This window comes from Cetorhinus maximus, chromosome 15 (genome assembly GCF_964194155.1).
Source record: "Cetorhinus maximus chromosome 15, sCetMax3.hap1.1, whole genome shotgun sequence".
Classification (NCBI taxonomy): domain Eukaryota; kingdom Metazoa; phylum Chordata; class Chondrichthyes; order Lamniformes; family Cetorhinidae; genus Cetorhinus; species Cetorhinus maximus.
The window spans coordinates 73,961,479-73,975,704 of record NC_135893.1 but is presented as its reverse complement, the minus strand read 5'-3'; the positions used below and the strand labels follow the sequence as shown (position 1 = coordinate 73,975,704).

The following is a 14,226-nucleotide window of genomic DNA, read 5'->3' as shown; positions in this document are numbered from 1 at the left end:
AGACGCTGACCCGGGCATACTGCAGGGAGGCAGGGACACCCGGGAGGCTTTAATCCAGCGAACCTTCAGCTAGCACACCACAGATGGACCCCCAGGACAAGCCTGGGCTGCAGACTCAATACTCAACACCTAAGTGCAAAATCTGCCTGGATAGGAACATTAACTAAGGGCCTTGTTAAATAATCTGAATGTCCCACAAATCACTCATAACATTATTGGTAACCATCTACATGCAAAAGAAAAGTGGCACCCTCAGCCATGGTGACACGTCTGATTTTAATATTATAACAAAAGGAACTTAAGAAAACAAAATGACAAATGTGTTAAAAATCACACCAACTCATAAAGACCTCATCTCGGGCCAATACGAAAGCACCCGTGATAAACCCGTGGTGTGCCTAAGGTGCCTTATGTTTAAGTTTTCAGGTGCTACGTCTTAATGCTGCCCCATCGCTCGGAGTGGCATCTGAGACAGCCTGCTCACTGTGCTGTCCTGTTGGCCTCGATGACCTTGGCGGTCATCTTCTGGCCCGTGGAGCCTGTGCTGGCCCTGCCTGGGAGGGAGCTGCCAGTTCCACGGCTGGCATCTCCCCAGTTGTCACAGCCTCACTGGATGCTACGGTCACTGGGAGAGGGGCGGAGGAGCTGCTGCCCTCATCTGGAGTGCCCTGAGAGGAGCCCGCAGAGACGACAGGCGGCTGCTGTGCTGACGTGAGATCGCTAAGGACCTCCCTGCTCTCCGTGGGTGGGCACTGAGCTGGGAAACTTGGTGTCTCATGTCTCACACTAGCACTGACCAGCTGAGGTCAATGCCGATGTGAGGACTTGCTGGTCCAAGCGCATCCCCAGGAACCCCTGATAGGTCTCCTGGAGGAGCCTCTCCACGAGAGTCGCCACTCTCTCCATGGAGGACGCATGGCGCTCGGCCATGAGACTCATTGAATCGACGATCATCCGCGTAGACTCCTCCACCACGGACACCAAGCCAAGCATAGCCTCATGTATCTCCCCCAGATGCTCCCACACACCCGGCCGCATTTCCTGCGTTTGCTGCGTTGTGGACGACTCCAGAGGCACATCATCAGGCACCGACTGAGCATGTGCCTGGTCCCCTGCAGTCCTCTGACTGCTGGAACCATGGGCACTCTCTGTCTCTGCCAGCTCCTTCGGCGACTGTGAAGTGCCCTCACCGCTGTGCCCCGGGACACTAGCTGATGTTCTAACTCCAACCGAGGTGCTAGTATCTGCGCTGGTGCCTGCCTGGCAGGGATGATGTTGCGCTGGTGAGACCTCAGGCCCCTCAGGTGTGAGAGGGGCCCTCTGCTGCTCCTCCTCCCGGCCCTGCTCCGATGATGCTGAAAGGAAGAACAAGGACATTGGATCAGTTAACATGGTGACAATGTCAATCTGCATCCCTTTGAAAGGCTGCAGCAGCTTTTTTAAACAGGCCGCCAGTCGCCATTGGACCCGGCAGTCATTGCAGTCCCGCTGCCGCCCACCCACTCCCACTGTCCTCGGGAGCCGCAATTCACGCTGGGCGGGCCTTAATTGGCTTGCCTGTGTAAAATCGCTGCATGGACCCGATTGCAGGCAGCAATCCGGTCCGCACTCACCCGCGCCCGCACTGCCTGCCCGACAGGCAGAAAATTCTGCCCCAAGTCTTTTATCAAATCTTCTCTCAGCCTTCTTTCTCTAAGGAAAACAGTCCTAACTTCTCCAATCTATCTTCATAACTGAAGTTCGTCATCCCTGGAACCATTCTCGTGAATCTTTTCTACACCCTCTCTAATGCCTTCACGTCTTTCCTAAAGTGTGGCACCCAGAACTGGATGCAATACTCTAGCTGAGGCTGAGCTAGTGACTTATACAAATTCAACATAACCTCCTTGTACTTTATGCCCCTATTAATAAAGCCTAGGATACTGTATGCTTTATTAACTGCTCTCTCAGCCTGTCCTGTCACCTTCAATAACTTATGCACAGATACACCCAGGTCCCTCTGCTCCTGCACCCCCAATAGATTTGTACCCTTTATATTGTCTCTCCATGTTCTTCCTCCCAAAATGGATCACTTCACATTTCTCTGCATTGAACTTCATCTGCCACCTGTCTGCCCACTCCACCAACTTGCCTATGTCCCTTTGAATTTCTACTCTATCCTCCTCACAGTTCACAATGCTTCCAAGTTTTGTATCATCTGCAAACTTTGAAATTGTGCCCAGTACACCAAGATCTAGGTCATATCAGCATAAGCAAGTGTCCCAAAAGTGACCCTTGGGGAACTCCACTCAAACCTTCATCCAGCAGGAAAAACATTCATTAACCATTCCTCTTTAGTTCTGATGAAGAGTCATCCAGACTCGAAACGTTAACTCTGTCTTCCTTTCTGCAGATGCTGTCAGGCCTGCTGAGTTTTTCCAGCAATTTTTGTTTTTGTTTCAGATTTCCAGCATCCGCAGTATTTTGCTTTTATTTCATTAACCATTACTCTCAGTTTCCTTTCGCTCAGCCAATTTTGTATACATGTTGCTACTGTCCTTTTATTTCATGAGTATAACTTTGCTCACAAGTCTGTTGTGCAGCAAATGCCTTTTGGAAGTCCATGTACACCATATCAACAGCATTGCTATTATCAACCCTCTCTGTTAACTCTTCAATAAACTCCAGATAGCTAGTTAAACATGACTTTCCCTTAAGAAATCTATGCAGGCTTTCCATAATTAATTGACATTTGTCCATGTTACTATTAATTTTGTCTTGAATTGTTGTTTCTAGAAGTGTTCCTACCACAGAAGTTAAACTGACTGGTCTTTAGTTGCTGGGCTTAATTTTACACACCTTTTGAACAAGGGTGTAACTTTTGCAATTCTCCAGTCCTCTGGGACCACACCCGAGTATAAGGAAGGCTGCAAAATTATTGCCAATGCCTCCTTAATTTTCACTTTCACTCCCTTCAGTATCCTTGGATGCATCTCATCCAGTCCCCGGTGCCTTATCAACTTTAAGTACAGACAACCAATCTAATACCTCTGCCTTATCAATTTTAAACACAGCTAGTGTATGAATTACCTTATCTTTTACCATGGCCTGAAGAGCATCTTCTTCTTTCATAAAGACATGTGCAAAGTATTCATTTAGTACCTTAACTATACCCTCTGCACCCATGTGTAAATCCCCTTTTTGGTCCCTAATCGGCCCTACTCCTCCTTTTGCCACCTTTTTACTATTTATGTCCTATAGAAGACTTTAGGATTCCCTTTTATTTGGCAGCCCGTCTCTTTTCATACTCCCTCTTGGCTTCCCTTGTTTGATTCTTCACCTCCTGACAGCAGACACATGGGAACACCACCACCTGGAAATTCCCCTCCAAGTCACTCACCATCCTGACTTGGAAATATATCGCCATTCCTTCACTGTCACTGGGTCAAAATCCTGGAACTCCCTCCCTAACAGTACTGTGGGTGTAACTACACTGTATGGGCTGAGCAGTTCAAGAAGGCAGCTCACCACCATCTTCTCAAGGGCAATTAGGGATGGACAATAAATGCTGGCCTAGCCAGTGACGCCCATCCCCTGAATGAATAATAAAAAAATCAACTTGGTTTGCAATTGTGCTTTCTACTGACATAAACACACTTTTTCTTCTTTATTTTTTTCCTTTTCATTCATGGGATGTGGGTGTCGTTGGCTAGGCCAGCATTTATTGCCCATCCCTTATTGTCCTTGTTCAGAGGGCATTTAAGAGTCAACCACATTGCTATGGGTCTGGAGTGACACGCAGGCCAGACGAGGTAAGAATGACAGATTTCCTTCCCTAGAGGGCATTAGTGAACCAGATGGGTTTTTACAACAATAGGCAATGGTTTCATGGTCATCATCATCCTTTTAATTCCAGATTTTTAAAAAATGAAGCCAAATTTCAACATCTGCCATGGTCAGATTTGAACCCAGGCCCCCAGGGCTTTACCCTGGGTTTCTGGAATACTAGTCCAATGACAATACCACTATGCCACCACATCCCCTTTATCTTCATTTCATATCTCCTTTGTCATCCAGGAAGCCCTGGAGTTGTTTGCCCTGCCTATCCTTTTTGAGGAGAAATTGTTCTGACAGGAGGGGGGTTAATTCAAACAATGCTGATTTATCCTCTTGCCACGCATCCATAAAGAGAAAGATGTTTTAGTTTGCTTCTCCCTTTATAAGCAGTGGCGCATTTCCCAACCCCTCAGTTTTGGTGTGATCCAATTTTTATTAATAACCCTACAGCAAACTTGTGATAGGGTGAACTCACAGGGTTAGTTTATTTGCACACACTCAAACCGCAGGGGTGAGGGTGGGGGTCACCACGTAGCTCCCTGTGCACTCATACAGTAAAAGAGGGATAGGGAAAAGAAAGGTTTACAGGGCAAAGACCCCAGGGAAAAGAATTGTTGTTTCATGTGTGTTCAGAGTTCAGAATCAAAGTCCAATGAGGTATTTCTTCATGGCGGTCAGCAGGTTGAAAGTCGATGTTGTATAATTCACTTTTCTAGTGGAGTTGACTTCACATGAGGTGATGGGCATGCAGAGATGAATAAGTCTTGTAAGGTAATGGTACAGAAGTTCCAGTAGAAACAGTGTAGATGGGGCCAGGTATTCAATCTAGGCAGTGCCCCTTTTCTGTGCTGCTGCTTGCAGATGGTAAAATGCAGACTGAGTTTGCAGTACAGCAAGGCAATATAACTGGTTCCCACCAGCTAGAGGTTCATGTCACATGATTCCCATCTCTTCACAGTGTCTTTGACAAAGGGTGTGTATCCCATCTGGGTTCCCGAAATGGTTAAATGTTCCAACCATTAAGACTTGAAGGGAAGGTTTTGGGTCCTTTGTCCTAGCAGACGAATAGGCTCTGGGTGGCCAGCCTGGCTTATGAAATGCAAATGGCCTTTGTATAGTTGTCTTTGAATTTGGTCTCTGCAGCCCACAGGGGTTAGTGTCTCTTCAGAGATAATGAAGTGCAGGTTTCTGCGATACAGCCATGGTAGCTCCTTCTGTTTGAGGGTCACAGGCAGATATAGCTTCAGCTATTATAAAAGGTCTTTTTCCAGGCTTTAAAATTTTATATATAGCTATGAGGATATCTATATCTATTTTGTAAAAATATGGTATGAGGTCTTCGTCTCTTCACTATATACTTCGACTGTGCCCAAATCATGTCTTCTTTGAATTGATGCGTTACCATTTTTCCTGCCAACCTTTGATTCCAATTTATTATTCCATTGAAGTTGGCTTTTCCTCAGTTAACTATTCTTACTCTGAATTGTTCCTTGTCCATTTCCATTGTCAGCCTAAATCTTATGAAACAATGATGGATGTCCCTAAATGTTCACCGACTGACACTTGATCTACTTGGCCCACCTCATTCCCAAGAATCAGGTCTAGCTGTGCCTCCTTCCTCACTGGACTAGAAACTTACTGCTGAAGAAAATTTTTCTGAACACACTCTAGGAACTCTTGCATAAAAGCAAAACACTGCGGATGCTGGAAATCTGAAACAAAAACAGAAAATGTTTGAAAAACTCAGCATGTCTGACAGCATCTGTGGAGAGAGAAACAGAGTTGATGTTTCGAGTCTGTATGACCTTTCTTCAGAGCTTAAGATAAGTAAGAATGTGATGAAATTTGTACTGTTTAAGGGGGGTGGAGCAGTTGAAGCTGGATAGAAGGCCAGTGATAGATGGGGGCAGAGAAGAGATTGACAAAGATGTCATGGACAAAAGGACAAAGGGAGTGTTAATGGTAGTGGTAGGGGCTAAAAAAATTTCTGATAGTGGCAAAGGTAAGAAAGCAAAATATGATAATAGCAGAACAAAGGTAAGCACTCTGAAAAGAACAACATTAACAAGTAACAGATGGCCCTTGTGGAGGTGGGGTGGGTGGAGGGGATGGTGGTGAGGAGAAAGGAACAAAATGGGATAAAAAGGGAGATAAAAAAGGGGATAAAATGAATGAACGAATAAAAATAAAAATAAATAAAACTGAAAATAAGTGGATAAAAAATAAAAATGAATTTTGGAAAAAGAGGATAAAAAGTGGGTGAAAATAGAGGAGAGAGTTCATGGTCTAAAGTTGTTGAACTCAATGTTAAGTCCGGAAGGCTGTAAAGTGTCTAATCGGAAGATGAGGTGCTGTTCCTCCAGTTTGCGTTGAGCTTCACTGGAACATTACAGCAGGACAAGGATGGACATGTGGGCATGAGAGCAGGGTGCAGTGTTGAAATGGCAAGCGACAGGAAGGCCTGGGTCATACTTGTGGACAAACCGAAGGTGTTCTGCAAAGCGGTCACCCAGTCTGCGCTTGGCTCTCCAATGTAGAGGAGACTGCATTGGGAGCAGCGAATGCAGTAGACCAAATTGAAGGAGGTACAAGTGAAGCGCTGCTTCACCTGAGTGTTTGTGCCCTTGGACAGTGAGGAGGGAGGAGGTAAAGGGGCAGGTGTTGCACCTCCTGCAATTGCATGGGAAGTTGCCATGGGAAGGGAATGAGGGGTGAGAGGGGTGATGGAGGAGTGGACCAGGGTGTCCCGGAAGGAACGGTCTCTACGGAGTGCTGACGGACAGTGAGGGGAAGGTGTGTTTGGTGGTGGCATCATGCTGGAGTTGGTGGAAATGGTGGAGGATGACCTTTGAAAGCGATCCCACAACCAACAGATCAAATCTAAGCTCTGCAGTCTTGCCACATCCAGTCGTGAATGGTGATGGACAATTAAACAATTCACTAGAGGAGTAGGCTCCACAAATATCCTCATCCTCAATGAAAGGGGAACCCAGTGCAAAAGATAAGGCTGAAGCATTCGCAAGAATTTTCAGCCAGGAGTGCCGAGTGGATGATCCATCTCAGCCTCCTCCGGAGGTCCCCAGAATCACAAATGCCAGTCTTCAGCCAATTCGATTCACTCCATGATATCAAGAATCGGCTGAAGGCACTGGATACTGCGAAGACTATGGGCGCTGACAATATTCCGGCAATAGTACTAAAGACTTGTGCTCCAGAACTTGCCGCGTCTCTAGCCAAGCTGTTCCAGTACAGCTACAACACTGGCATCTATAAGGCTATGTGGAAAATTGCCCAGGTATGTCCTGTACACAAAAAGCAGGACAAATCCAACCCGGCCTATTACCGTCCCATCAGTCTACTCTCCATCATCAGTAAAGCAATTGAAGGGATCATCAACAGTGCTATCAAGTGGCACTTGCTTAGCAATAGCCTGCTCACTGATGCCCAGTTTGGGTTCCGCCAGAGCCACTCAGCTCCTGACCTCATTACAGCCTTGGTTCAAACATGGACAAAAGAGCTGAGCTCCCGAGGTGAGTTGAGAGTGACTGCCCTTGACATCAAGACAACATTTGTCTGAGTGTAGCATCAAGGAGCCCTAGCAAAACTGGAGTCAATGGGAATCAGGGGGAAAGCTCTCCACTGGTTGGAGTCATACCTAACACAAAGGAAGATGGTTGTGGTTGTTGGAGGTCAGTCATCTCAGCTCCAGGACATCACTATAGGAGTTCCTCAGGGTAGTGTCCTAGGCCCAACCATCTTCAGCTGCTTCATCAATGACCTTCCTTTCAGCATAAGGTCAGAAGTGGGGATGCTTGTTGATGATTGCACAATGTTCAGCACCATTCGCGACTCCTCAGATACTGAAGCAGTCCATGTCCAAATGCAGCAAGACCTGGACAATATCCAGGCTTGGGCTGACAAGTGGCAATGACATTCGTGCCACACAAGTGTCAGGCAATGACCATCTCCAACAAGAGAGAATCTAACCATCGCCCCTTGATGTTCAACGGCATTACCATCACTGAATCCCCCATTACCAACATCCTGGGGGTTACCATTGACCAGAAACTGAAGTGTACTAGCCATATAAATACTGTGGCTACAAGAGCAGGTCAGAGGCTAGGCATCATGTGACGAGTAACTTACCTCCCGACTCCCCAAAGCCTGTCTGCCATCTACAAGGCACAAGTCAGGAGTGTGATGGATCTCCACTTGCCTGGATGAGTGCCAGTTCCCACAACACTGAAGAAGTTGGACACTGTCCAGGACAAAGCAGCCCGCTTGATTGGCACCACATCCACAAACATTCACTCCCTCCACCACCAATGCACGGTAGCAGCAGAGTGTACCATCTACAAGATACACTGCGGGAATTCACCAAGGCTCCTTAGACAGCACCTTCCAAACCCACGACCACTACCATCTAGAAGGACCAGGGCAGCAGATAGATGGGAACTCCACCACCTGTCTGCTGCCCTTGTCCTTCTAGATGGTAGTGGTCATGGATTTGGAAGGTGTTGTCTAAGGAGGCTAGGTGAGTTCCTGTAGTGCATCTTGTAGATGAACATCAGCTGTAGATGCACACACTGCTGCCACTGTGCAACGGTGGTGGAGGGGGCGAATGTTTGTGATGGGGTGCCAGTCAAGCAGGCTGATTTGTCCTGGATGGTGTCGAGCTTCTTCAGTGTTGTTAGAACTGCATTCATCCAGGCAAGTGCAGCATATTCCGTCACACTCCTGGCTTGTGCCTTTTAGGTTGTGGACAGGCTTCTGAGAATCAGGAAGTGAGTTACTTGCTGCAGGATTCCTAGCATCTGACCTGCTCTTGTAGCCGCAGTATTTATATGACTAGTCCAGTTCTGGTCAATGGTAACCCCCAGGATGTTGATAGTGGTTAGTTGCTCCCATAAGTGTTTACAGGGTTTGGCTCATGCTGCCCTTCAACTATTTTGCACAGTAACAATAGTTACCCTCCTGTTACCTGAACTAGGTAGTCGTGTTTTTTGCATATGTTTTTTTTCAATCTGTTCGAAAGCAGGCCGAATTAACACTTAATGAAACAAGGAGATATGAATTGTTACACTGCTTTATTCACAGCCAAGTGACTATGGTTGTCATTGGATTCATTTGGTTCAATTAGTACAACCTGGTTTCAAGTAACTATACAAAAAAAAAACTATATTCCCTTGCATTAGTGGATCATCTAGCTTGACTTGGTTTCTAACTCCATCCTGTATTCCAAACTTCATGTGGCTACCTAACTGTTTTACAGCATTCTTTATTCAAAACCTAACTGGCTGTGATCTGTGTTTCTTGCTTTTATGCAGCCAGAAAAGTTTGGGAGTGTGCAGGTAAATGGAGTTGAGTTGCAGGTCAGCCATGATCTAACTGCAGAATAGGCTCAGTGACCCACTCCTGTTCCTACAGGGTTAGCCTTGTTCATAACATGTACATTAATACACAGAAGACCAAGCAGTCTTAGATTGCCATCTAGAGTGAGTGCTCAGTAACTGAATGATTAATCTAACCATCCTGCAGAATGGATAGGATAGATTGTAAAGTAAGAATCTTCATCGTTTATTTATTGTTTCATTGTGTTTCAATGGAGTTGGCCCTATCAGTTCTGAGCTATGATATTTTGTGCTCTGGTTCAAATTCTTTCCATCTTGGTGGAGTGCGGGGTGGTGCATGGTGGTGGGGTAGGGTGGGGTGGGGGGATGGTGATGGGGTGGGGGATGGTGCTGGCATGGGGTTGGTGGTGCAGTGGGGGATAATGGTGGTAGGAAAGGCAATCATTCCTATTTATAGTAAATGGAGAGAAATTTAACTACAATGAAAGACCTTCCTGATCACTTTCCTGTCAGATCTCTTTGCAGTGGATCCACTCTTTTTCTTTCAATTAAAAATATCTGGCATATCTCTCCTCAAAGGCTAGAGAGAGACTGTCCGATTAAAATAACAGGATGACAAGTACCATTAAAAAGTGACTGTGACTAAGCAGTTTTAAATAACTGTCCATGCAGTTTAAAAAAGCTGCCCAACAACTCCTGCAAGCTGTTTGTAATGAATTTGAAGGCATTAGTCTCCTTCTTGAACACAAAACAGAGACAAACCAAAATCTGTAGCACTTATATTTTGTGTCTAAAATGTCTCAAAGTGTTTTATGTACTTTTTCTGTGATGATGTAACTGTTAGAGGCAACACTTACGGTCCATATATATTTTAAAGAAAACACAAGACAAAAGCTCAAGTCTGGAGTTCATTTTTTTTAAAATTTATTTTAGGAAAGATATTTGCAGATTTTATATAATTCTGCTTAATTATCGAGCTATTAAATGAGAGTCAACACATAGATTTTCCATTGCTGTTTTAACAAAATAGCAATTACATCCATCCAGTTCAAAAGTACTTAATTCACCAGTTACATAGAAATTGTTCACTTACTATTTACTGAAAAATATATCTTTGTTTATCTTTCAATCAATATTAATAAATTTTCATAATAGAATATAACTTAAGAAAATCAAGAAGAAGAAAATGACACTTGACCCAATGTAATTCAATTCTGTAATAGCTTCCCTCTCCCATTATAAGATACAGTTATATTTTGAACAATTATTTTTTTCTTTACTAGACTAAATGACATGTTATTCCAAAACATTTAACACTCTGTTTAAAGAGAATCTTCCTTATATCCTTATTTAAAGCTTTAAATTTATGTCCCTTGGCATGACTTTCTTGGCTTGATTCAAAGTCATATTCTGCCAATCTTATTAATCATTAATAGGATCCCACTTAATCACTTTCTAATATACAGAGCTGAACTTACGATATAAAGGATTTACTTTGTAAGTTAAAATATTATATACATAATTTAAACCAATTAATTTAGACAATTAATGTCTGTGAATGGCATGGTTGGACTGTGTTTACATATGCTGAATGCATTAAGACATCACTGAATTTCTCACTAACGTGGTATTACAGATAGTATTAAATACAACAACTCTCTATCCCTATTATAACCACCTTTGTATTAGAATGATTATTGCGCTGATAGATAAAGTTTGGATTAAACATAGAAGACAGTTCTTGTTCATAGAAGATGACGATGAATCTATTTCTAAAAACAAAAACAAAAAGATTTTAAGCCTTCAATTAGTCAACTGCTTTTGAAAGTCTCAGAATGGATTGTTGTCATTGCTAATCATCATCAGCAGAATCGACTTGTAATGGACTCCACTTACCTTGGAAAGTCATTAAGCCATGTGGAATCGGGTCTGGATTCCCTCCAGTCAGTCCAATTCTCAGGCTCCTCACTTCACTTTCTGAATTTTGCAAAATCCAAGCTTGCACTAATGTGGAGTTTTCAGCATCCTTAACAGTTTGAAGGTTAATTCCAAGCAAATTTTTCAATTCGTCAGAACTGAGTTCCTGAAGCAAAAAGAATTGTGCATTACTTCATGGAAAACAGTGATATTTGTACTCTGCAACTTGTCTAATTAATGTTGTGTAAAGTGCTGAAAAATAACTAAAAAAATGTGAGGAAGAATTAAAACTATAATTAAAAGAAAGATTTGCATTCATATAGCACCCCTCATGACCTCAAGATATCCCATCGTGCTTCTCAGCCAATGAAATACAACTTTCACATTAATTCGCTATTAATGTATTGAGCCCTATTTTTCACATTTGCTATGCTATGCAGTGATGTAATGGCATGATGAAACTAATGAAGATACTGCTTTTCGTGATCATAATTTTAGTCAATGCCATCCACTGTGTTCCACACTCCCCTCTCACTCTTCTAAAGGTATTAGCTCTGTGGTGTGAAATTCAGAGATTACAGAATTCCATTATCTGAACCGAGCAACCACTCTCTAAGCTCATGTGTCAAGAAATAATATTAACATAACAGTTGACCATGGAAGGCATCACTGTGCAAAGGCAAACTCACTCCTGTCCAGCCACCCACCCTCCCTCCCACACAATCGTTTGCATAAATATTTTGTTTCTCCATACTTGTACTTCTCCAGGATTTAATGCCAGGATTACACTGGGATCCATATTGATTTTTCCGACAGCAAGAGTCTGTGTGTGAGCAGTTGTTGCACCACCTTCAGAAAATGAAAAGAACTTGTTAAAGAAGAACCGCACTGTACCCCCTGAGCAATTACGTCATTACAATATACAGAACTTTCTGCACACAATAGGCTTCAGTAGTGATGCGATAATCATTAATTCTTTAACATGATTCTCTTCTCACACTGAAATGAAGCACGTTTCATGTATAAAGACAGTAGGCTTCATCAGTGTCTGTCTCAGTGAGAGTCTTTATTGAACTGTTCTTAAGATGTCTGCCTCCAGAGGCAGCCTTATGGCATAGTCACATGACTATGGAAAAGCCAGATGTGTCAATCAGACTGGTTATATTACAAAACCCAAACATCCCTCTTTTCATCTCGAACAGAAGATACAAACATCTTTTTCCTAGCGAACAAAGGACACATTTGTATGCACGATCCTATGTGACTGTGAGTTACCCAAGTTACCCACTATTCACACGCATTAACAACTGTTCGTTCTATCAGTTAGTTTCTGCACATGTATTGCACACAGTGCAAATCTGGGATGATTCCACCCTAAGGGCGGTTGTGGGCGGGAAAAATGATGTTTTACCTGCTGGCTGCAATGGCGATTTCTCACGCTGTATCGTCCCAAACCTGCCACATTAATTATGCATTCCTGGGAAACACAACATTTCCTTGATGGGCAGGCTCTCATTCACCCACCACAACATCACCTCACCGCTTCAACACGCCGAGCGCCAAATTTAAAGTGCAGCCGCAGCCACACCTCTCAATGCTCCCAGCCCAGAACTGCTGAACAGAAGACAGGATGGCCCCAAAACGCAAAAATATTGCAGCCCCCAGGTTTAGTGACGTGTCCCTTAAGTGCCTTTTGGACGCCATGGAGGCCAGCCAACATGTCCTCTACCCCCGCGCTGGCCGCAGGAGAGGCAGCAACATTACCACTCCGGCTTCGTAGGTGATGACAGTGGTGGTTAGTGCCAATGCTGCACAGAAGATGTTGGCCATCCAATGCAGATAGAGGATGAACAATCTCATCTGTGCCGCCAGGGTAAGGCAAACATCTCATCGCTCTAAACTCTTACACTCAAGCCCATCACATATGCACTGGCACCTCCATCACTGCCAGCTCAAGGGACATCACCACTTATTCTTGCATACACACCCTCACATCTCCATCTGGCCTCATCTGCTCTGGAGACTGCCTCATCAGCACTCACCATCTTGAGGCCACTTGCACAGATCAACTTGTGCCCCCACACAAACCCTGGGATACCTCTTTTCCCCAGTACAGCCTGAAGCTAGGTAGGCAAACAAACTTCAAAGTCCCGAGTGAAGTGCAGCTCGCCAGGTGCACCTCGCTTATGTGCTGTTGTGAAACATGTTGGCATGCTATCATGATGTGGGCTGATGATCCAGTGTAGGTAGATGAGTCTGGTGGGCTAGCCTTATAATGATATGCAGATGTATTACAATGAGGTCCCTGAGATCCGATGGCGGGAGACGCAACCAGCCATCGATGGGCTGAGCTGACGATCGTAAACTGGTTCCATGACGTTGTGAAACTGATTTTTGGCCTTCTCGCCATATTGTCCACTCACGCCGCTCAACATGCCCGAAGCCAGCAGGCACAGAAAATTTTGTACCTAGTCTTTAAACTGTGTGGGTCACTTAATAGGACACGTGCGCGCTGACATTGGCTGTTCATCTGGGTGATGTTCCTTGTCCGGAGAGTGTCGTTCCCACGGCCCTTATTGCCTTGGTGACTGTTGTTGTTACATTGCCGTTGCTGGGGAGTCATGGACCTCTGGGATTGATGGTAGTTCTGTACTCAGTACAGCTGGTAAGATCCTTTCTCTCTGACCGGTCGATTGCTGTAAAGGAACAGCTTTGTGCTGTGAAGGAACAGCTTTGCTAGTTGTTTGGATATGCCTGTGGCCGTGCTGGTATTGGTCATTCACTTCCATTGTGTACGATTGAGGTGACAATTTCTACACATATGCCAAGTTTCCATGTGGGCTGATTCCAGTTGAGAGCGTTGAAGGTTTGTACCCTGACTGGCTCTTCAGTGCTCAGCTCTGGTAATGGTTTGGCAATCTAGTCAAAATGACATTTGCTTTCTGTCGTTTCACCTTGATCTTTTCACTCATGCTTGTTACTACTTCTGGTTTCAGTAGCCTTTTTGCTATTGGAAGAATAGTTTGTGTGTGGAGTGACACTAGTCTCTGGACAGGACCACTTCCCTGTAGAACTGCTTCATTTATCTGCAGCTTGTGCATTTCATTGCACTGACATGGTCGGCAACCATCTTGTGGTTTAC

At 44.5% G+C, this 14,226-nt stretch overlaps 1 protein-coding gene across 1 annotated transcript in view; it reads right to left on the bottom strand.

The window, feature by feature from the left end:
* Positions 1–9,629: 9,629 nt before the first annotated feature.
* The window catches only part of LOC144690297 (uncharacterized), a 152,518-nt gene continuing 147,921 nt past the window's right edge, over positions 9,630–14,226 (bottom strand). The window contains exons 54-56 of the mRNA XM_078557651.1: positions 11,839–11,933; positions 11,064–11,250; positions 9,630–10,939 (exon numbers count right to left, since the gene is read on the bottom strand). Coding sequence (XP_078413777.1) covers positions 10,836–10,939; positions 11,064–11,250; positions 11,839–11,933 — 386 coding nt within the window. The 3' untranslated portion in view covers positions 9,630–10,835. The remainder of the gene's footprint in view (positions 10,940–11,063; positions 11,251–11,838; positions 11,934–14,226) is intronic.